Raw genomic sequence first — 23,880 nt, forward strand, 5'->3', positions numbered from 1 at the left:
TGTTTGTATCTCAAGGTCCTGTACCACCCAAGCACTCGCGGCCGCTTGTGCAGGAAAAGGAGGAGGAGGAGGAGGAGGAGGAGGAGGAGGAGGAGGAGGAGGAGGAGGAGGAGGAGGAGGAGGAGGAGGAGGAGGAGGAGGAGGAGAAGGAGGAGGGTAAGAGACAAGAGAAAAAATTAAAGACAGGATCAGGAAAGAGTGACAAAAATAGACAGACGGAGAACGAGAAGGTTAATAACCAAGAACATGAAGAGGATGAGGCACGTGTGTGTGTGTGTGTGTGTGTGTGTGTGTGTGTGTGTGTGTGTGTGTGTGTGTGTGTGTGTGTGTGTGTGTGTGTGTGTGTGTGTGTGTGTGTGTGTGTGTGTGTGTGTGTGTGTGGTGTGTTCGCCCTTCCTAAGAACGTATACACATGAGCGTAATCATTGTTGCGTTTATTTGTGTAAAAAAAAAGAACAAATGAATAAAAAAAAGCCAATAATTAACTCTCATAGCTCGATGTCCTCATCTTGCGTGGTACATTAGCGGGCGAATAAGTTAATTAAGGCTGCAGAAAGACTCTCCGATGCGCCACACAAAGCGACCAACCGCCTCATTTGTTCGCGCCCAGACCGGAATTTTCCTTGACATATTTTCACGTCAGTCCTTGTTTGGCGGAAATTATGTGCAAGTACAAAAAAAAAAAAAAAAAAAAAAGAGGGAAGGAGAAAAAAAACATCAAACAATTTACCCAGACTCTGGAATCTTTGTTAGCCAGAAATATTGTACAAATATAAAGAAAAATTGTACAAAAAAAAGTAATAACTGGAAAACTGCAGGAATTATATGCAAATATGAAAAAAAAACTACAAAAAGTAAAGAAAACCATCAAACTATTTACCCAAGCCTCGTGTCCGTCAACTTTAAGGGAACATGAAACACGATCCGGTGTGCAGACCAATATTTATGACCGGAATTAAGTGGAGTCGTCCGTAATTAGTTGCCATTAACACAAGTCGCTTCGTGTTTGGAAATTCGAAAGGATACGATGGAAAGTCTCAATTTGCTGAAGATATTAGTGCGCCGCAGCTGAGTGTCGGTGGTGGTGGAGGTTGGTGGTGGTGAAAAAGAGGAAGTGGCTTTACATTAATTAAATATGCAAACGATGAAAAAAAAAAAAAGTTAGTCGCCCACGAACTACGTATATGAATCATCCACACTTACGTACATGTCAGGAAGGAAGGGAACATACACACACACACGCACACACACACACACACACACCTAAGCCTATTCCTCCTCCCCCTCACACTATTTTTTTTTATTCCCTTACGTCTTCCTCATTTATTCCTCCTCTTCCACACGCTCGTACTTTTTTTTTTTTTTCGTTTCTTACTTCTTCCTCCTCCTGCTCCACACACACACACACACACACACACACACACACACACACACACACACACACACACACCTGGAACACAATAAAGGACACAAGGGTCGCGTCTCGGGGATAACCTGCCGAGTTCCAGCGCCGGAAAATGTTCAGCAGTGTGAGACGCGATCTTCAAGCGCCGCCAGCCCTTAATGACGCCCTCGCTTCTTACCTCGATCCTTCTTGCTGCTGCTGCTGCTGCTGTTGCTCCTGCTGCTACTCCTCCTCCTCCTCCTCCTCCTCCTCCTCCTCCTCCCTCAGCACCTCTATCCCTCGCTTTTTTACCTATTTTATTTTCCGCCGATAACTTCAGTCTCACGATCCTCTCTTTTTCAGCATCTACACTATCACAACCTCCCCCTCCTCCTTTCCCTCTTTCTTTTCCTTCTTTCTCTTCCTTTCTTCTTTTTTTCGTCATAATCTTCATCTTCCTTTTCTTCCGCCGCCTCCTCTTCCTCCTCCTCTTACACAATCCCTCTCACCTATGTATTCCTTGCTCCGGAAGGACGTTTTCTATTACTCTCAGGGTCCTCATCAAACAGCGATTCCCTCGTTTTCCCTTATCACCTGGTCTTCCTCGTAACATCTTCCATTTAGACGGCAACAAACACTCCTGACTTTCCCTCCCTTCATCCCCTCACTCCAGTCCTTCCCCGTCATCTCTATTCCTTGCCTCTTTCACTCTAGTCCCTCTCCAGTGTCGTCACCTGCGTCACATACACGACGGGGCGCTGAAAGGTCTCGTTCGTCTTGGGGTATAGAAAGAGCACGAGGTCTGGGTGGTGGTGGTGATGATGGTGGTGATGGTGGTGGTGGTGGTGGTGGTGGTGGTGGTGTCTCCTTGGTGCGGGTCAGGGAGCTCACAAAAGATTTACAAGCCAAGGGGGAAAACAAACTTGAGTAAAGGTGAAATAAACGAAAGGTATAAGAAATCTTCAAGGGATGAATGTTGTTATGTACTTTAAGTGTAAGAGTCCTTTTTTTTTACTTTTTTTTTTTGTGTGTGTGTTTGTTTATTTCTTTTACCCTTTACAAGCAGGATCTTTTTTTAGTACAGCTTTGGAGAAATAACAAGTCGCATGTATTGTTTTTTGTTTATGATTTTGTGTTTTGACTTTGGAGGTGATGGTAGGGGAGGGGTGATGGGCAATAAAGTGTGTACGTGTGTTTGTGTGTGTGTGTGTGTGTGTGTGTGTGTGTGTGTGTGTGTGTGTGTGTGTGTGTGTGTGTGTGTGTGTGTGTGTGTGTGTGTATGTGTGTGTTTTCCTGACGCCGAGTTTTCACTGAGGACACGAGACAGCCTCCCCTCAGTCCCACGGAGCCAATACTGAGAACTGTTGCGGAGTTACGACCTCATAAGTCTCCCTAATTAGCCACATTAAGGAGGTAGAAGGCCTGCAACGCCTCGCCCCTGCACCGCCCCTTGGAGGCCTGCAACACCCTCGCCAACTCCCCCGCCGTGCTAGCACCGCCGGGTATTGCTCCAAGAAACACCTCGCTACATGGTTTTAGGTGTCCCTTGGAAGATTTCAAAACCGAGGTCTAATTTTTGTTTTAGCGTTACCTGAATAAATTGTAAAAATAAATAAATTAATTAATAAATAAAAGCGATGGGATACTGCAAGGAGTATATCGAGAAAATAAGAATTTGGAGATGTAATAACGGTATTTTCCTTTGAAGTTTAGATTTGCCTCTCTCTCTCTCTCTCTCTCTCTCTCTCTCTCTCTCTCTCTCTCTCTCTCTCTCTCTCTCTCTCTCTCTCTCTCTCTCTCTCTCTCTCTCTCTCTCTCTCTCTCTCTCTCTCTCTCTCTCTCTCTCTCTCTCTCTCTCTCTCTCTCTGCCACCACCACCTAACACCGCCACTAGGTAACTCCATCCAATCCTGTTCCCATACATTTTTCAAAGGATGCTCCAGCGAAAACTAAACCAAAGGACCCATTTTTCACCGCCAGGACGTCTTCACCCAAGTAAAACTCTCCTCTCACAATGTAACTTCCTTCCATCACCACTACGTCTTTTTTACCACTCTACCACATGCCTCTCTCTTTTCCTTCCCTTCTCTTTTTTTTTTTTTGTGGCAATCTTTCTCCCTATCACGGCGGCTTTCTTTCTCGCCCCCAGAGCCCAAAACGACCATATTTGGGGGCCCGGACGTCTTCATCAACCGGGGCAGCAACATCAACCTGACCTGCGTGGTGGACTACACGCCCAAGCCGCCATCTTACGTCATTTGGAAACACAACAGTAAGGTAAGAAACATGTCGCCTTAAACTTTCCATATGCGCGTAACTAAAGACTCTATTTTTTTCTTCCCTCTGGAGTCTTTTCTTTTTTCTTCCCCTCTCCCTCTCTCTCCACTATTCGTCAACAGCACCATCAACTTCTTTGTCAGCGCCTCTAAGTTTAGGGAGTTTTTATCCATTTTTTTTTTTTTCGCTTTTCCCTTTTTTTTTTATGAATTTGTTACTCGACACTAGGTTAGAGGGCTAGAGGGGTGGGTTTGTTAGTTTGGGGGGAGAGAGAGAGAGAGAGAGAGAGAGAGAGAGAGAGAGAGAGAGAGAGAGAGAGAGAGAGAGAGAGAGAGAGAGAGAGAGAGAGAGAGAGAGAGAGAGAGAAACTTACCCACTAACAAGTACACATATATGATTGATATTCCCGCAAAAAAAAAATAAATAAACAAATAAAAAAAAATGAACATATCCAGAGCCTCTTATACCAAAAGCATCACACTCCTGCGAAATCCGAACTCATCCTCTCTTCCCTCCCTCTCTGTCTCTTCCCCGCGCATCCCCCGTAATGACCGAAAAGCCGCCGGTCTGTTAATGAGTATCCGGAGCGCACTAATGATGGACCGCTTTTATCATGACAGCGACTCGTCTTTGGCGCGAACCCGGACCGCCCTCGGAAAAAGACTGCGAAAAATGAGAACTTTACCTACGCGAGCCCGGATTAAATAAGGCACAGATTACCAGAACGCTGAAAAATAAAATAAATAAACAAATAAAATAAAATAAACAGATAAATGGGAGGATGTAAACGGACGGAAAAGTTGATTACTGAAAGAAGTGAACACAAAACACCGACCCATCAGTAGAGGGACAGGGGAAAAAAAGACGAGGATATACCTGTTGGAATAAGGAGAGAAAAATAAGAGGGTGGAAAAAATGGAAAAAAAAAAAGGAAGGAGGCAGGAACAAATGATAACCTTCACGGAGGGAGAGAGAGAGAGAGAGAGAGAGAGAGAGAGAGAGAGAGAGAGAGAGAGAGAGAGAGAGAGAGAGAGAGAGAGAGAGAGAGAGAAACACTTAATCACTTAGAATAAAAATAGTAACTGGAAAGCAGCCAAATTAATACAACTATATCAACAAGAATGGAGATGAGAAAAAAAAATTGAGGTTGATATTACTTAGAACAAAAAAAAGAAAAAGATAAAGGAGTCTAAAGAAAAGTGGATAAAAAACGAAAACCATACGTACAGGAACAAAAAGAAAAGAAGTGAAATGGTTGACATAGCGTGAAAAGCAAACAAAGGGTGTGAAAAGGATGGCAAACTGAGTAACTGAAAAAAAAGTATATACACCATACTGAAAAGAAATGCTCCACTTTCTTTTTTTTTCAGCAAAATTTTGAGAGAAAAAAGTTAGAAAAAAAAAAAGGAAGAAATTAGAGTCGCTTTGTCCCGTAGATAACTAAAATGGAGCACATTAAAAATAGAGCAAAGAAAAAAATAAATAAATAAAAGGAAACGCAATACCCACAATGATGAATGGAGGTGTCTGGGTGAGGTGTGGAATACTACAGTGCAATACACCTGCAGGAGAAGGAAGCCAGGCGTGAAGGGGATGTTATGATGCCATGTCAAGCCTTCCTTTAACCCGCTATTTCCACGGGTTCGCTCGTCTATACTTCATTTATCTCATTTTTTTTTTTTCTGGGTGATTGAAGGAGTCTTTAACAAGGGCACAAAAAAGCAGGAATAAAACCAATCATTTGCCTCTCCCATTAACTTGAAATAGTTAACATCAAACCTCGGTCAATTTAATTCCGGTGTTGTCTTAATATTCCTCCCAGCTTAATAGTTTAACAGTTTATTTAAGAAAGTAAGGTACAAGAAAAAAAAAAAAAAACAAGGAGAGGAGGGAGGCGGTTACAAAGGAGGGGAAAAACACGGGAAAAGAAACGTAAAAATAAAAATTCCTCCCACGAAACGATGCAAACCAAAGGAAGGGGAAAACAAAAACAGGCGGAGTTACAGAGTTTAACAAGGAATATGATAAAAAAAAATGACACTGGTTAACTCTAATGACTTTGTTGATGCGATGCCTTGAAGTCAATCTTTTTACTGTCAGTGGATGAGTAAATTAATTGTCTCTATCTTGACTCACAAAGGGGCGAAGGTGTATATATATATATATATATATATATATATATATATATATATATATATATATATATATATATATATATATATATATATATATATATATATATATGTAGAGGAGGAGCAGGAGGAGGAGGAGGAGGAGGAGGAGGAGGAGGAGGAGGAGGAGGAGGAGGAGGAGAAGAAGTAAGAGGAGGAAAAGATGGTGGTGGTGGTGGTGATGGTGGTGGTGGTGGTGGTGGTAGTGGTGGAGGAGGAGGAGGAGGAGGAGGAGGAGGAGGAGGAGGAGGAGGAGGAGGAGGAAGCATGCACGAAAAACAAAAAAACGGAAACCAACAAAGGAAACCCATAACAAAGAACAATTAAAAAATAATTCATAGATGAAAAACAAATAAATAAACAAAAATCCCACGCAAAAACACAGACAAACATGCACACACACACACACACACACACACACACACACACACACACACACACACACACACACAACTGAATAAACAGCAAACGGTTTAGGAACAATTAAAAATAACAACAACAAACACCCAACAGAAGAAAAAAAAAAAAGCAAGAGATTTTCAGAGATGAACAAACGACAGGAAACACGTGAGGTTGATTATGTACCAGGGAGAAGGTGTGACGTATTCCTGGTTCCCTCCCCTCCAGCAGCCGGGTCGGGGAGACAATCACAGGCTGCTCCTCCCTGTGTCTCCGGGGATGCTGGGGAGACTGCCCTTGTGGAGAACAGCATGAGGGTCTTAGGATTGAAGTGTAGGGGATGAGAAGAGATAGGAACAGAATACGGGTGGGGAAAGGAGGTAAGGAGAGGGAGGAGAAGGAAGTGATGGATGTGAGAGAAGGTAAATGAAGCAAGAAGAAGGGAGTGTAAAGAAAGGAAGAAGAGAATAAAGGAAAGGCAAAGAAAATAGAGGAAAAAGGAAGTGGGAAAGATGAAAAGGGAAGAAAGAGAAGGGATCGGCTGGGAAATTACGAAAGTAAACAAAACAGATTTTGAAGAGGAGGGGGAAAAAAGGAAAGGAGAGGAGAGGAGAAGAGAAGGAAAGGGAAAGGAAGGGAAAGGAAGGAAAGGAAGGGAAGAGAAGGAGAGAAGAGGAGAGGAGAGGAGAGGAGAGGAGAGGAGAGGAGAGGAGAGGAGAGGAGAGGAGAGAAGAGGAGAAGAAAAGGGAAGTGAAGGAAAGGAAAGGAGAAAGGTTGGAACAGGAAAGGGAGTAGAAGAAAGATAAAGGTCAGTAAAGAGGCTCGCGCGCGCGTGCACACACACACACACACACACACACACACACACACACACACACACACACACACACACACACACACACACACACACACACACACACACAAAGGTGTTTACTCTCCCCTACATGAGATGGTTTCCTTGAGTTTTATTTCTTTCCTATAATGTTTCTATCCTCATTTCTCTCTCTCTCTCTCTCTCTCTCTCTCTCTCTCTCTCTCTCTCTCTCTCTCTCTCTCTCTCTCTCTCCTGGTTTCTAACCGTTACTGGGTAATTCGCAAGATAACACACACATAAAGCTGCTGTCATTATATTTTCACTTTTCCGTTTTCTGAGACGCAGGGAACAAAAAAGTTTAGGACTCTTACCTCCTTTAGCCACTGTGTCATAACCTTTCTCTCTCTCTCTCTCTCTCTCTCTCTCTCTCTCTCTCTCTCTCTCTCTCTCTCTCTCTCTCTCTCTCTCTCTCTCTCTCTCTCTCTCTCTCTCTCTCTCTCCACAAACCCAATTACTTCTTCTTACTTAAATGTCTAGCCAGTTGCCAGCACCTTCACCTCCTCCTGATCAGTAACAATTAGCTTCCTGGTCTTCCCTTTCCTTCCTGCACTACAAACATGACCCTCCCGAGGCCCTAAAGGTACCATGACACACACTTTCTTCCTCCTTTCACAACTAGTATTTTTCTTTGTTGGTGCCATATGACCTCGCTGTAGTGGCGAGCTAAAATCAAATATTCATTCTCCTTTGCCGCGCCACCACCCAACTTTTTCTTCGGGAGCGTTTCGCCTCATTTTCTCAATTACAAACTTGTGTATTCATTGACAATAGTCGAGGAAAGCTGCACTTATTTCTACTGTGTTTAATTTTTTTTTTCTCTTAATCACAAGTTTATAATCTGGTGAGAAACTCCTGAAACTGACAAATTTCTCCAGTATCAAAGGAATTAAGATGGAGAGAGGACACAAAAAGAGCATAAAGAACGTAGAAGGTTGCTCGATTTCTTACCACGCTTGTACTTCGTTTTCTTCTGTCCACTCGCCACCTCACTTCAACGTCCGGATCCAATTTCACACGACTTTTTTCCTTTTTTTTTTTTTCCCCGTTTCCTCCACCTGCTGCTCTTAGCGGCAGGAGAGGATCGCCAAGACGTGTGAAACATGAGTTAGTTTTCAGTGTGTCTCGCAGTAATGTCTTCTTACTTTCGCGTTACATTTTCCGCCACATAAACTGGTAAACTTTTCTTTTGTACACTTTTATTTATTTATTTATCTATCTATTTATTTATAAAGTGCATCTTAGCGGAGTTCGTGTCCTTGGCCTCCTTCACATATAAAAAAAAGTAAAGTAAATAGCAGAGGAGCACGAAATATGAGTTTATTTCAGTAAGTCTTTCACTAAAGTGGTTCTACGTATTTTAGAAATTTTTATTATTGCTATTTTTTTATTCCTATCATTCAAAGCTTATTAGTCTTAGTGTTTATTCTTTCACTGTCCTGGGAGTGAGATAGTTCCACGTACTTTACTAATATTTGCATTACTGGTCTCATTTTTATTACTACCTTTCATATTTTTAGTGTTATCTTTTATCAATACATCATCCTGTCACCATGTGATCTCGTCGCCACGGCTCAAAAACAATCCATCACTGTTTCACTATATTTTATCCTCTACACCATCATCATTTTCTGGGCGGCCCATTTCCCGTCACGCCAGCCAGTAGGTTAAGTAGAGTAACGGGTGGTTCCTTCTGGCCAGGTGGCGGCCTCATTTCTCAAGTCGTTTCCATCAGCGCGCCGTTCATCTCGTCCACCTTCAATTTCCCTCCCTTGTAAATCGCGCCTAAGCCAATTCGCTCGCCCCTCACCGTGCAGATCTTCCCCATTAATTAGGCAGGAAACAGTAACATCTGCACACTCACACGCACTCACATATTCCCGGCAAAGATGAAAGTTGTGCGCTCACTAAATATCCCGCCCAAGCATGGATGGCACTCTCCCACACTCTCTCTCTCTCTCTCTCTCTCTCTCTCTCTCTCTCTCTCTCTCTCTCTCTCTCTCTCTCTCTCTCTCTCTCTCTCTCTCTCTCTCTCACTCCCTCACCGATTTATGTACATGCATATAACCTTTGAACATACAACATAACATGATAGAATTTTTACCTCGACCCTTCTCTCTCTCTCTCTCTCTCTCTCTCTCTCTCTCTCTCTCTCTCTCTCTCTCTCTCTCTCTCTCTCTCTCTCTCCTCTCTCTCTCCTCTCTCTCTCTCTCTCTCTCTCTTATTTCAATTATTCCATCCCGCCCTCCCTTTGTCTTCATGCACTTTCCCTTTTATACATTTCCATTAGATCTCTTTCAAATTTGTTCTCCTCTTTCCCGGGTACATAGACAATTATGATCCATTTTTGTGTTGTGTGCGTCTCTCTCTCTCTCTCTCTCTCTCTCTCTCTCTCTCTCTCTCTCTCTCTCTCTCTCTCTCTCTCTCTCTCTCTCTCTCTCTCTGCAATATCATATCAAACAAACACCTCACCACCATTTTGCTTTCCTGCAGTGCATCTCTTCCTGCTTTAATTGTCGCTATCAGGGTTGCAATGTTGCCGCAGCGTTCAAAATGTGCTCGTCTCGCCGGTATTATTTCACACTCCCACATTTATTCACCTTTCACAAAACATTTTTTAAAATCCTGCTGTTTAACTATTATAATTTCCGAGTTGAATATTGTAGCAGCTAATTCAACAAGGAGGTCTTAATTTTTCTTCCTAACTTTTACTTTTCACTTTAGTTCATGTACTTCTCAAATTTCGATTGATCTTCCTTTTTCTTACTGGTTTTTTTTTTTTTTTTTTATAGGGACTGGCTCCTTCAATGTTTTATTTATTTTTTTCCGTAACTTTTCTCTGTCCTAGACCAGTGTCCCTCTTGCACAAAAATAAATAAACAAATAAGTAAAACCTACATATTCTTACGGAAAATCAAATGTGTGGCAAACGTGCATGTTTTTTTTTCGTTCCTACATCTTGCATCTTGCCTCCTAAATACACACAGACAAAAAAAAAAAAATAATAATAATAAGACGTAAAACTATACATATTCAACAAAATGACGAAGCTTTACAAGAGTGTGAAAATGATTCCAATAAAAGAGACAGAGATAAAAAAATACTAACTCAAGTGTCAAGAAAATATGAAAATAAGTCGCAAGAAATGTAAGATAAGCCGAGGAAAAGAGATGAGAAAAGAGGAGATGACAGCAGCATATGAAAGGGAGATGAGGAGGAGGCAAAAAAGAGACGGAGGTGGATGAAAGAGGAGGAGGAGGAGAAGGAGGAGGAGGAGGAGGAGGAGGAGGAGGAGGAGGAGGGAAGTGGGCTAGGAAGGAGAGGGAGAGGGAGAGAGAGAGAGAGGAGAGAGAGGAGAGAGAGAGAGAGAGAGAGAGAGAGAGAGAGGAGAGGAGAGAGAGAGAGAGAGAGAGAGAGAGAGAATTAGAAATTGAAGTAGGAGGAGGAGGAATCACTGTTCTAATCACGAGGCCAAACACTTGACTTAGCAGGTGAGAGGAAAGGGAGACTGAAGCAGAGGAATAGGGAGGAAGTAATGTCACAATGAGAAGAGGAGGAGGAGGAGGAGGCTTCGAACACGGACTGAGTAGGAGTGGTGGAGGCGACAGGTGGAGAAAATGTATTAAGGAGAAATGAGGAAAGGACGATGTGGAGAAAAAGGAGGAGGAGGAAAAGGAGGATTTCAAATACAACGTTGATAATTTACTATTTGGAGGGCAACCACGAGAACAGAAGGAGGAGAGGAGCAGAACACAAATTGTTTACTTATTTGCCATGAAGATCTCCAGCGGTAGAAGAACACGTACAGGTCAAGTACACCGTGTGACAGGAACATACAAGAGCTTAAATGGACGGTAAATAAACAAAATACAAGGATCACAGGAAACGTAAAGGTGAAAGGTGTTGCTGGGAAAACAAGCGACGATATATCTAAAAGAAAAGTCAGTCCCTCCCCAAAAAAGGAGCAAGATGAAAAGAATCCATTTAAAAAACAGAGACGAAATGGATGGCGAAGGCAAAAAATTCACTTGGAAAATAAATAACAAGAAGAAATACATAAAAGTTATAAATTGATAAATATGAGTAAATGAATGAATAAAAACTAAATATACAGGCAAAATAAAGAGAAATTTAAATAGAATAAATAAATTAAAATTAAACAAAAGTAGAAATTAATGAACATAAGCATATATATATATATATATATATATATATATATATATATATATATATATATATATATATATATATATATATATATATATATATATATTATATATATATATATATATATATATATATATATATATAATAATATATATATATATATATATATATATATATATATATATATATATATATATATATATATATATATATATATATATATATATATATATATATATATATATATATATATATATATATATATATATAAGAAATAATGGAAGCTACAAGAAGCGACCAGGCTTACACGTGGCAGTCCCTGTATGAAATATACCTACCTATTTCCACCTATCATCCCCATCCATAAACCAGTCTAATCTTCTCTTAAAGCTCCCTAATGTCCTAGTACTAACAACATGATTACTGAGTCCGTTCCATTCATCTACCACTCTATTTGAGAACCAATTTCTTCCTTTCTCTTTCCTTAACCTAAAGAGATATATATGTATGCACACACACACACACACACACACACACACACACACACACACACTGTATATATTGACGAAATGAAAAAAAAGGAAACTAAAATCAATCCCAGATTTGAATCAGTGAACGCGAGGTGAAAAAATACTTTAAATGAAACAATAAAGCTGCAGGGAAGACTGAAAAACAACGGAAAAATATAAAAGCACGCACGGGTAAGAAAAACGTAGTTTTTGAATGACCCAGGAAAAAAAAAAATACGTGGCCAAGGGAAACAAAGCGACTCAAGGATGAAAGAAAACAAGAAAGAAAAAAAACATGCATGTCTTGCAGGAAGCCGTTTCGAAAATCATTATATATATATATATATATATATATATATATATATATATATATATATATATATATATATATATATATATATATATATATATATATATATATATATATATATATATATATATATATATATATATATATATATATATATAGAGAGAGAGAGAGAGAGAGAGAGAGAGAGAGAGAGAGAGAGAGAGAGAGAGAGAGAGAGAGAGAGAGAGAGAGAGAGAGAGAGAGAGAGAGAGAGAGAGAATACGAAGTTTTCTTTGCTTGGCCATGTAACAATACTCACATCAGCCACGTAGCATAGAGGAACAGTGACGAGGGTAGCGCAAGGAGGCGGAAAGTAAAGCACGTAGCGGAGTAACTGAGCCTCCTTTGCGTCCCCCGCGTGTACCTGCTCACCTGTGCTTGCCTTGTATCTGATGATGCATGAGGCAGTGCTTGTAGCAATGTGCCACTCATGCAAGTCTCGCTGGTGGAAGAATATGTAGTCTTTTCTTTCGATCACTTGTGCCAACATAAACCCAAAAATTAAGAATCACATTTTAAAGCATCCCACTTTCTCGTCGGTTGGAAAATTTTATTCAAAAACTCATCGGGATAATTTTCCCTTGAAGACTGTGAGTGCATTAAGAGTGTCACTTAGTAACCTGAGCCTCAAGGTGTGTGTCATGTGACGATGATAGTGATGGTCATCGTGATGGTGACGATGATAGTGATGATCATCGGGATGATGGTTCTGACGGTGGTAATGATGATCAGTGAAGAAAACGCAAGCCTGAGGAAAAGTGAAAATAAAATATAACACAGAAAACATCACGAAAAAATGCTGCCAGAGAAACAAAATAGGGGACTGCGTTAGAAATATTAAGGTAAACCTGCCATGAGGCGCGTGGAACAAAATTACCTTCGATATCACGATACACGAGTGAATTCCAGGAGACGTTATCTCTTAATACTAGGAAAAAAATGCCTTAACACACACACACACACACACACAGGCCTAAATCGACAGTAAAAAGACGTGTAATCCTACAATCAAAACATAAAAACACCATAATCCAGACACAAAATATATAGTTGATCCCACCATGGAAAAAAAAAAAAAGCTGAAAAAAAGGAGCAAAATATCCCATGACCAAATGGACAGTAAATATTTTCCTTACCTCTACAAGTCACACAGGCGCCATTTTGTACTCCAGTGCAACAAGCGGATACCAAATATTTGCTTATCATTAAAACTCCTCACGCTCATTCCTGTGTGTGAGCCTGTGATTCAAATTCGTCACCAATGAGCCGCGTAAAAAAAAAAAAAAAGAAAAAGAAAAAAAAAAAAAAAAAAAAAACATACGAGCAATTACCACTTTTACCGAGTTACGAGATATTGCAGCAAAAAGACAGACACTACTCATTAGCGGAAAATCTATACCATTATTTCCACCCAGCGGATTGTTTTAATGCAGTTCTTCCATTTGGCCACAACGAGTGATAAAAAATTTTGAAGTAGCACTGGAGGAAGCACTCATATGAAACAGTTGTGCCAAAAATGTCTTAAAGAAAACTTAGCACAAATTGACATACTCAGTGGAAAGCGTTCACAGGGAATGCGTAATGTTAGCTAAGAAGGGAACGGGAAAGGAGAAATGAGTGTTAAGAGTTTAAGAATGGCAAACCGTGGGAGGAATGTGTGTCTAAGTGTTTAAGAAGAGCATGGCATGAGAGGTAGAATAGTTTAAGTGTTTAGGAAGGACACGGCATGGGAAGAATTGGTGTTTAAGCTACTTAAGGACACGGTATAGGAGGAATAAGTGTTTAAATGGTTAAGAATGGCACAAAAAGGAGGAATGAGTGTATTTTAAGGATATGAAATGGGTGGGAGCAAGTATTTAAGTATTTTTAAGTCTCATTATGGCAAGAATAAGAGTCTAAGTGTTCAAAAATGGCCAAGTGTGAGATGGTCCACGTGGCAGCCCTGCTCTGTTCCTTTCCACCCCTTGATTTATAATTTTTCTCTGGTAACTTTCGATAAAGAAGGAATTCTTTAAACCTCGTTATTTTTTTTTTTTTTCCGATAGTTATCGACCATTTCCAGTTAGAGGGTGTCCCACTTTTTTCCTAAGTTCTGGTTCCTTAAGTTCTGCCGTATAAAGAAACAAAAAGACAGCCAGACACGCGGACAGACAGACACACTGACGGACGGACGGACGGATGGACGGACAGGAAAGGATGAGAAATAGAAAGAGAACTGCAGTAAAGATGCTATTGATGGTTATACTGGAGAGAGGAAGAGAGAGAGAGAGAGAGAGAGAGAGAGAGAGAGAGAGAGAGAGAGAGAGAGAGAGAGAGAGAGAGAGAGAGAGAGCTGCAAGCCACTTTTTTTTCTTTGTGTGTGTGTGTGTGTGTGTGTGTGTGTTCTCACATATTTTGAGCTAAGGACCATCCTATAGTGCGTCATTTCTCAGGTTTACGAGTGTCGCTGGAATGTAGCATATCACGCCATACATTTAATTACCAAGTTTGGCGGTTCCTTCCGTCAAATTTCAGACGCTAAACTTCAATAGATACATATATGAACATTTTATAACTTCATAATGTGATAGTTGCCTTAACTCTTTACATATACGAGGCTTTTTTTTTTTGTTAATCTGTTTCTCTGCCTCTGTGTTTTCCTCGTCTCCATCATCCCTTCATTCTCTCTCTCTCTCTCTCTCTCTCTCTCTCTCTCTCTCTCTCTCTCTCTCCTCTCTCTCTCTCTCTCTCTCTCTCTCTCTCTCTCTCTCTTTCGGTGGATGGGTGAGGGTAGGTAGATGGATTAAATGATTGATTTGTGGATTGGTGAATTGTTGTTTGGATGGATAGGTGGTTGGGTGAGTGAATGGGTACGTGGAAGAGTGAGTGGGTGGTTGGATGCGTGGATGGGTGTGTGGGTGAATTGTTGTATGGATGGATATTTGGCTGGTTGGATAGATAAGTGAGCAAACTGGATGAGTTGATAGGTGTGTGGATGGATAGATGCACTGATGTGTGGATAAATGGGTTGGTGGATGGACTGGCGTGTGGATGGAAGGATGAGTGACTGGGATGATTGAATAGATGGATGAATGGGTCGTAGGTAGGTGCGGGTAGATGGGTGGATGGGCGTGTCAGTGGGTGGATGGGTGGATGAAAGGGTGAATGGTTGTATGGAAAGCAGGGTGGATGGGTGTATGGATGAATGGATGTGTTGGTGGGTGTGTAGATGTTAAGTAGGTGAGTGGTAGATCGGAAGTGAGTAGATGGGTGGGCGAATGGATGGATCGATGGGAGTCATGATTGGACGGTTAGGTGGGCAAATGGAATGTGGAATGGTTGAGTGGATAGGCAGATGTGGTTGAATAAGTAGACGGATGGCTTAGTGCACATTATATCATTGTGTGCGGATCGACATGCTGCCTTCACAAAGCCTGTAGTCCAGACGTATGAATCTAGAGACATTTTGAGGACCAAGTGGTTTGAGTACCAAATGTCTCGAGCACCGAACGTCCTGAAGCTTATTTGCACTCAGGCCGATCAGTCCTGAGGATCATCTGACTGGAGGCCCATATGACGTGAGTACCATCCGTCCCAGTAACAAGTGATTAGCTCTCGGCAATACAGACAAACAGGCAGCACGACCTAATTAACTTACACAACGGGGCATCAAATAACAGCAGAATAATATATAGGTTATGTTGAACGTGCAGCTGTTGTCAGTCAGCCAAGAGAGGACAAACAGCAGGAGCAACAACAGCAGAAGCAACAGCAGGAATAGGAAAGGAGGAAGAGCAGCAGCAGGCCTCTGGAAAGCGAGCATCCTGGCCCATCGACAAGCTATTTATTGGCGGCATTGATTACTAGCTCAGGCGAACCACCACATAAATTCTGACCTCCCTTAATAGGCGCCGTAATTCCAGGTCCGATAACCGTGCAACATGAACGCTCTTTCATAGGTTCGTTTTTTCTTCTTTTCTGGTCATTTAAATACTTTGGCCTACACAAAAAAAAAGATGAAAAAAAAAAGAGATAAAAACGTTATTTGTCGAATGTACGAAACGTTTTGGAGTAAAGAATGTAATAAATGGTGAAGCTAAATGCAGTTCGGACTCAACTAATTAAATGGAGAACTGAAATGAATGCACAGGACACAGAGGTTAGTTGTCCAATCACTTCTCCCTTCATAGCATCACCAACATACACCGAGTCACCAGCCAACCCTCTATAAACGACTCCAAACCCAATCCTTTACCTCCAGCACCTTGATAGGGAGGGGAAGGGGAGGGGGACGATAGGACATGGAAGGAAAAGAATGGAGAAAGAAAAGAAGGAAAGGCAAGAGAATGGAAAGAGATGGGGAGGGAAGGGAAGGGGGTGATGGATAAGTCCCTTTACTAATGTCCTTAGACCTTTCCAAAGCAAACAATAAATCGTGCACATGAAACAAAAAAATGAAAAGGGATGGGAAGGGAAAGAAAAAGGGGTGAGGGATGGTGAGGTCCCTTTAATAGCGTCACGTGTGGTGCCCGAGGACTCCTAAGACCTTTCGAAACATACATATACCTACACATATACATACATTGTGCACATGAGAAGGGGGAAAAACAGGAAAAAGTGAAAAGGTAACGAGAATTAACTAACACCTTGATCCCACAGGTAATTCCGCGTAAACACCTGACCTTACTCCCACAGGTGTGCATGACCTTCAGCCGAGCGAGACGAAAATGTGATACTGGGAAAAATAAGGTTACATTTACCTGTCAGGTGTTTATTTATTTCCCCGCCGGGACACAGTACGTGCAGATCAGCTTTTATTTTGTCCTTTTTTTTTCCTACCATGACAGCGGGCCTGCTTGTGCTCTAATGAACGGCACCCCATTCATCACCAAACAGGAGGCCGTCACACTAATTCATCATTCCGGTGTATAATGCCGTCACGTGTTTAGTCCATAAAATATCACGCCCAATATCTATAAATGAAAAAAAAGTATCCATCCATTGCCTATAGGTACGAACTGACGCGCCATCCATCAGACGTGCCGCCGTGACCCTGTGCACACTCACGCCACGTACACGTTTCCCAACACAACGCACGTGCACACATCCAATACTGGAGTCTCACATGCAATCGATCATGAATTGAGTGCCGCTGTACTTTTTCGACGTCAGTTAGAAAAATAGTCCTCATTAAAGCATTACTTACTCTGTGATGGAGAGACAGATACAGATTTCTATATATATATAAAAAGGTAACAGTACGTAACAGTCGCCTCTTACGTGCTATCAATTACTAACAGAGCAGTGTCATACCTGGTTTCTGTGCGTGCCTCAGACTTAGCGCTGCATTACTCACTCTTATTTGGACAGGTAGGTACGGCTTTCTAAAAACTCTTAAGTGGAATAATATAGTGTGTAACAGTCATCTTTCACATGCTGTCAATCATGAACAGACCGCAGTGTATCCAGTTGTTTGTACCACCCACGCTAAATTTCTCCTTGACGCGGCATTGCTCACTCCTAAACGGATAGAAATTGATTGTCAAGTGCGGTTTTGTGGGAATTAAAAGTGAGGCAATAAGGTATGCAAAACATGTATGATGGATAACGCAAGGAGCTTCATGTAATTAATGTGCCTGCCAGTCAATAGCCGTGTTTCAGTATTGGCATTATTCACTTGTATCGCATCTTTATTCACGTCAGGCGCCATTACTCACTGCTCGGTGGTGTGGGAAATATGCTGAATAATCGGTGGAATGTTTGTTGTATGATAAAAAAAAAAAAATGCGGTGTGGGTTTTAATGAGACAAGAGCTAATGTCTGACTGTGCCTCTTTTACTTGTTCTGGGCGTGGTGAGCGAGCGTGTTACATTGTTCTCATTCCTGTCACGCTTGTATGTGAATTATTTCCTCCATGATTACTATTATTAATACTGCTTACTGTATTTTTGTTATGATTATTATGATGATAGTGTACATACGCTTAACTATTGACTCTGCACCAACAACACCAACCACGAACACACACACACACACACACACACACACACACACACACACACACACAGGCAACAATAGGCACTAATTGCTATGTACGTTTGTGCGGGAACAGGTGATCACGTACGACAGTGAGCGAGGCGGCGTGAGCGTGGTGACGGAGAAGGGTCCACGCACCACCACGAACTTGTTGGTGCGCGGCGCCTTCCCCAAGGACTCCGGCACCTACTCCTGTAATCCCAGCAGCGCACCAGTCGCCGAGGTGGTCGTCCATATCCTGAACGGTGAGTCGCCCCTCCCCTGCTAAACTTTCCCGTTACTCCAACATCTCCGCCCCGCACTCTACATTTTCCTACATGTCCTCGGCCTCACTGTCCCTTCCCTTCTCCCCCTTCCACCGTACGTGTCCTACAACCTTTGCTTTCTGCTTTATCTTTCTCTGGTTCTTCTCTTCTCCCAGTCTTACAATTCCCACTTTTTTTTTATATCAATCTAGCTTTCGTCTCCGATCCAGTTAATCTCAAGTGTCTTTGCTAATTTCCATAGATTTTTTTCCTTGTAGGTTTTTGTTCTTCTTCTGGTAAGTTTTAAGTGCTAAGTAGCTGCTTCATGTGGATCTGTTGGAAAGCTGATCTATTCCAGGAAAACTGATCTTTTCCGACAGAGTCTTTACATTCTTTTGCTCTTATGGTCTCAGCAATTTTCAGAAATATTCTAATAATAACGATTCTGGGAAACCCATTCTAAATTAACAAATATTTCCCACGCGTCGCTAAATTTCAGTCCATGCCATCAAAGCAACATGTTACATATACAGTCATTTTAATTTTTCTTCGCTTAATGTTCGGCTTTTACAGTCCACTACTCAGTCTGTAAACCTGCTACGTTTGCTGTTCAAAATTGACTTTTGCCATCTTCCAAGACCATATATATTATAAGCAAAAGGGTTCAGTCACATGGAATGTGACTGAATCCAGGCCTAATACATACATTAGTTTCTCTGCGATGGCTACCGAGCGCCACTCCGAGTCCCGCTGATTGGGATTATGGTTTTCCCTCCCGCCGCCAGTTCTGCACACTCCGCAGACAAGTCGGTCTGCTGTCGTCCAGTTCATCATTCTCACCTTTTATTGGGTGAGCGACCGAGTTTGTCATGTCACACGAGCAGCAAGTCCAGGTGCGCAGTGTCGATCCTTGCGCTGGAGTGCTGCTAGAGAAAATATCCTATCGGTGACTGAAGGGATGTGGCCAAGGCGTGCCAATCACACTCATACCTACCCTCCCCCAACACACACAACCCATCACCACCATCACCTTTGACATTCTTTCACTCCCCTGCAAAGGGAAGCATCCATAAGGCATCCCCGTGCACTCCACACAAACACTTACCTCCATCCCCTTCAGTCCCTAACACAATCATACACGCCCTCTGTTCTTTTCCCCTGCCGCTGTGCACTTCTACCCCTCTCCGCGCCACGCCCCAGCTTTCAGCTCGCTGTGAGTGTTTAGCTGATCGCAGGGAACGCTTCAAGAGCCTTTGTCGGCGCTCTCATTATCGCTTCCTCCCGCGCCCTTTGGCAATAATGAGTCTCCAGCTGCAATGCTGTTCGTGTCTCGTGGGCGGCGGAGTATGCGTGAGGACAAGGCGGCGTGGCAAAAAATAAGGTGGGGGAAAGGAAAACGAGAGATGGAGAGAAAAAGGTCCATTCACTTGGTACACTCCGGCGACAAGTTTTGCACCACCTTAAGAACAACTTTTTAAATGTCAGATTTAACGCTCGCTCCTCCACAAGGGAACGGCCGCCGCTTCCAGGAATGGTTGGGTCCATGTTAAGTGCGAATTTTCTACATTGTACTTGACTAGTACGTACACGAACGGCCTCAGGGAGCACGACCACTGCACGCTAACAGATTACGAGCAAATTTCTGCCACACCAATCCCTTCCTGCACATGAACACAACACGACATTGTATCCGCAAAAAAACACACACCATTCCAGACCTCATTCCCCCTCCCCCCCCCGGCCCGGCTCTGCACACTCAAGCGGGCCTTGAAAAGAATAACAGAACACTGCAGAGTAACAAAACAGCAGAGAATTAAAAAATACACACCAAACATACAAGGCCATTCTATCATACACAAACGTACCATGAAACCACTCTCTCACACACACACACACATTATCTACCTCACCTGAGAGCATCCTTCCTTCCTCACGTGTGTTCTCTTCCATAAATCCCTAACGTGTATATCCTGTTGCAGGCGAACACCCTGAGGCGATGCAGCATGGCGGGCACTCCCCCTCCGAGGTGTCTGCGCTGCTGCTGGGGGCCGCCGTCACCCTGGCCGCCGCACTCAATTAGGTCCGGGAGTGGGCAGAATCACCCTCACCACAGGACGCGACGCACACTCCCGCTCCTGATCACCGCGGCGAAACAAGGACCACTAATCGCTTCGGACAGAGCAGCGAACTCTGGTGTGGTGCTTCGGAGCTTCGGGTTCAGCCTACGTGCGTCACTGCTTCGAACTCCCTCGTCACGGAACACTTAAAATCGTACACTCGAGTCTCCCGCGCGTGTACCAGTGCGTGGGGATGAAACGTTCTATTTGCTCAGTCGATTTAAAGTTTGGCCTCCGCGTGACAGCAAGTGCAAGTGATGTAAAGAATGGACTTAAAAATAAACTTAGGACGAGCGGACTGATGGAAATTGAGGTGCAAATAAAGTCACAGATTGAAAACATGGGAAAATATACTTGAGAGAGACTTGCTGAAACAAACTTTGTCTCTGACGCTCTTATACTCCCCAACCCCCCATCCACAGCCGTGATCCGATCCCCCTCCTCCTCTCCTTGGATACCCTCCGGCTCACCGCCTCCACCACCACCACCACCATCATCACCACCATCGCTGGCCTGGACTGGCAAGAATAACAGGAAATAAGATTACCACAAGAAAGACTGATCCCTCACATACGAAATAAAACTTTCAAACGGCGTCCTCTTCCCGAAGACGCACAAAAAAGGCACACACACAAAAAAGGGGCCTCCTGCTCTCCAACCTCAAGGCAAGAAAGAGTATGCTCATAATTCACGACACACACAAACACACACACACACACACACACACACATACACGTTTCTCACACTATACACGAGAGCCTCCCCAAAATTACTGGAAGATAAAATGAAACAACGAAAATCTCAAGGCACAACTTCCATGAAACAACAGCGAACACCGTAACAAAAATAGAATGAGAGAGAGAGAGAGAGAGAGAGAGAGAGAGAGAGAGAGAGAGAGAGAGAGAGAGAGAGAGAGAGAGAGAGAGAGAGCAGAGGAGCAAGAACAACACAGGCCTTACCCCTCCGCCCCCTCAACAAAGTGTCCTCGCACCCAAGCGCGGCCGACGACGGGCCACGGTTTTTCACAACTTGAGTTTCTGCAAAATTATGAGGACCGACACAGTTCCAGGAAATAATGGAAGAGAAGTGTGGAGGTGAGAGGAAGGGAGGGAGGAGGAGGAAAGGAGGAGGAGGAGGAGGAGGAGGAGGAGGAGGAGGAGGAGGAGGAGGAGGAGGAGGAGGAGGAGGAGGAAGAGTTACGTGAAGGAACGTATGGCGGGGGAGGAAAGAAGTGAGAGAGCCTCCCAAAACGACTATATTGTAAAGAAGAGTGGAAAGGAGGAAGTGGAGGAGGAAGAAGAGGAGGAGAAGAAGGCGGAGGAGAAGGTGGAGGAGGAACGAAGAAACTTGTCGTAATGGAAAGAGACGGAAAAGAGAACGTGAAATAAAAGTGTTAGAGAAGAAAAGATATGAAAGACGATACAACTTGAGGCGGAGATGTGAAATTTGAAGTAAATATTAATTACGAAGATAAGAAAATAAAGATATTACGTGCCAGAGGGAGAGGCGGAGACAGTGGACGATGAGATATGAAAAAAGTGATGGTTTATGCTTCGTATCTAAGTGAGCGTGAAAAAGAGAGAAAGAAGGAAAGAAAGAAAAAAATTATATATATAAACGCAAAGAAAAAAGGGACTCAGGAGAGAAAGAAAAAAGAGAAAATGGATGAAAACTAAATTAATGCCATGTGGAGGAGAACTATCGTGAACAATGACATTTAAGGGAACGTGTGAGGACAAAAAAAAAAAAAAAGAATAGCCAAATTCAAATGCCAATGCATTTCCTAAATAATGAAAGTAGACATCGATCAGTGACGCACAGAACACGTCAGTCACCCGGGAACCAATAGCGAGGCAGGGTGACAAACGGTGCGAGTGAGTTAAGCAAGAATCAAGCACAAGTACGAGTTAGCATAAACTCACAACAAAAATAATAAGAGGGTCCAGGTAGAACTGAATAAAGAGTAACGTAAACACTTTCTTTAATCAAGGTAGGAGTAAGGACGGACTGGTGTTGGAGAGGTCAAAAGTGAGAAGGGCGAGGATACTCATGACCCTTAAGGCTGAGGTGACTGTGACCTTCCCACCACCTGTGTCTCTGAGGCAGGACTAAGTTGCCGGCGCAGGACGACAGACGGCGTTTGTGTGGGCCGCTGCCGAGATGTACAATAAACTGTGAATACTATTTAATGCTCCAAACTTATTTAGCGTAGAGGTAAGGATCCCCGCCCGGCCGGCAGGACTGTGAGGCGGCAGAGCTGAGTGACGTGTGTTGCGTTGGAGTAGCGAGGCGAGACAGCTTCCCTCTGGCCCTGACGTTTTCCTTTATTTATCCTCCTTTTTATGGTGACGGGAAGTTTACGTGGTTTGACGGGACGGGACGCCGATCTTGTATAAGAAGCGAGAGCGATAAGAGATATTTTTCACCACGTTTCGAGATACAACTAACTTCTCTCCATGTAGACGTTAATATAGTGGCACGTGCGACTACTGCTACTGCTACTGCTGATGTTCTACGTGTGTGTGGGAGTCCCTGAGGAGTGGTCGTCCCTCTTTGTTACTGTTATTATTACGAGTTACCTTGCTTTGATTCCTTTCCTTTCATCCCAATCGCTTCGTGTGTACATATTCGCCTTTCTGAAAAAAAAAAAAAAAAGTCGACCGCATCGAAAGGGATATATACGTATATGCATATATATATTTTCTTTTTTCGACGATATAGATGACGGTAGTTATTATACGTACAAGAACATGGTGATCTAATTTGTACATTGACCTAAAAATACAGAATTGGACACAAACCACCTGCCTGTCTGTCTGTTTGTCTGTCTGTCTGTCTGTGTCTGTCTACATGTTACCACATTCTTTCATTCACGGAACTCAACCAGCGCATTTGTCTCTCAAGGACATATTACCACGATAAGCCTTAGTTACCTCCCCCTTCCACGAGGTCCTGGACACGGCGCCGACATGAGGCAGCTGCGGACACCACCTGAGTCCTACTCCACGTCCTCAGTAGAGGAGATTATAAGAGGAAGTGGATTATCTTGTGTTTTCTTGATTCAGATTCTTTACTTGATTCCACAGCTTCACACACCTACGTACCTACCTACACACACACACACACACACACACACACACACACACACACACACACACACAGACAGACACACACACACATGCACAAACTTTCCACATCCATCTATCGTTTTTGTTTCCCACTACTCTCCATCCCCAATTCTAAGGCCTCTCTCTCCTTATTTATTTATCTTTTTTAATGTCCACAGCACCACATCACGTCGGCACTCTACCACACAATCACCGTCACCATCACTACCACACTTCCTGTCCACCTTCTCACCTCCACTTCACCTTTT

At 42.9% G+C, this 23,880-nt stretch overlaps 1 protein-coding gene and 1 long non-coding RNA gene across 2 annotated transcripts in view; one reads left to right on the plus strand and one right to left on the minus strand.

Annotated features, from left to right (window-relative positions):
- LOC135100812 (uncharacterized) overlaps positions 1–20,430 on the minus strand; it is a 62,771-nt gene extending 42,341 nt beyond the window's left edge. Inside the window, exon 1 of the long non-coding RNA XR_010268925.1 lies at positions 20,298–20,430. This is a non-coding gene — a long non-coding RNA (uncharacterized LOC135100812). The remainder of the gene's footprint in view (positions 1–20,297) is intronic.
- LOC135100811 (neurotrimin-like) overlaps positions 1–23,880 on the plus strand; it is a 158,788-nt gene that overhangs the window by 133,534 nt on the left and 1,374 nt on the right. Inside the window, exons 5-7 of the mRNA XM_064004158.1 lie at positions 3,534–3,661; positions 18,219–18,387; positions 20,367–23,880. The exon at positions 20,367–23,880 is cut by the window's right edge and continues 1,374 nt beyond it. Of these exons, the coding sequence (XP_063860228.1) occupies positions 3,534–3,661; positions 18,219–18,387; positions 20,367–20,467 (398 nt within the window). The 3' untranslated portion in view covers positions 20,468–23,880. The remainder of the gene's footprint in view (positions 1–3,533; positions 3,662–18,218; positions 18,388–20,366) is intronic.

This window comes from Scylla paramamosain, chromosome 5 (genome assembly GCF_035594125.1).
Source record: "Scylla paramamosain isolate STU-SP2022 chromosome 5, ASM3559412v1, whole genome shotgun sequence".
Classification (NCBI taxonomy): Eukaryota; Metazoa; Arthropoda; class Malacostraca; order Decapoda; family Portunidae; genus Scylla; species Scylla paramamosain.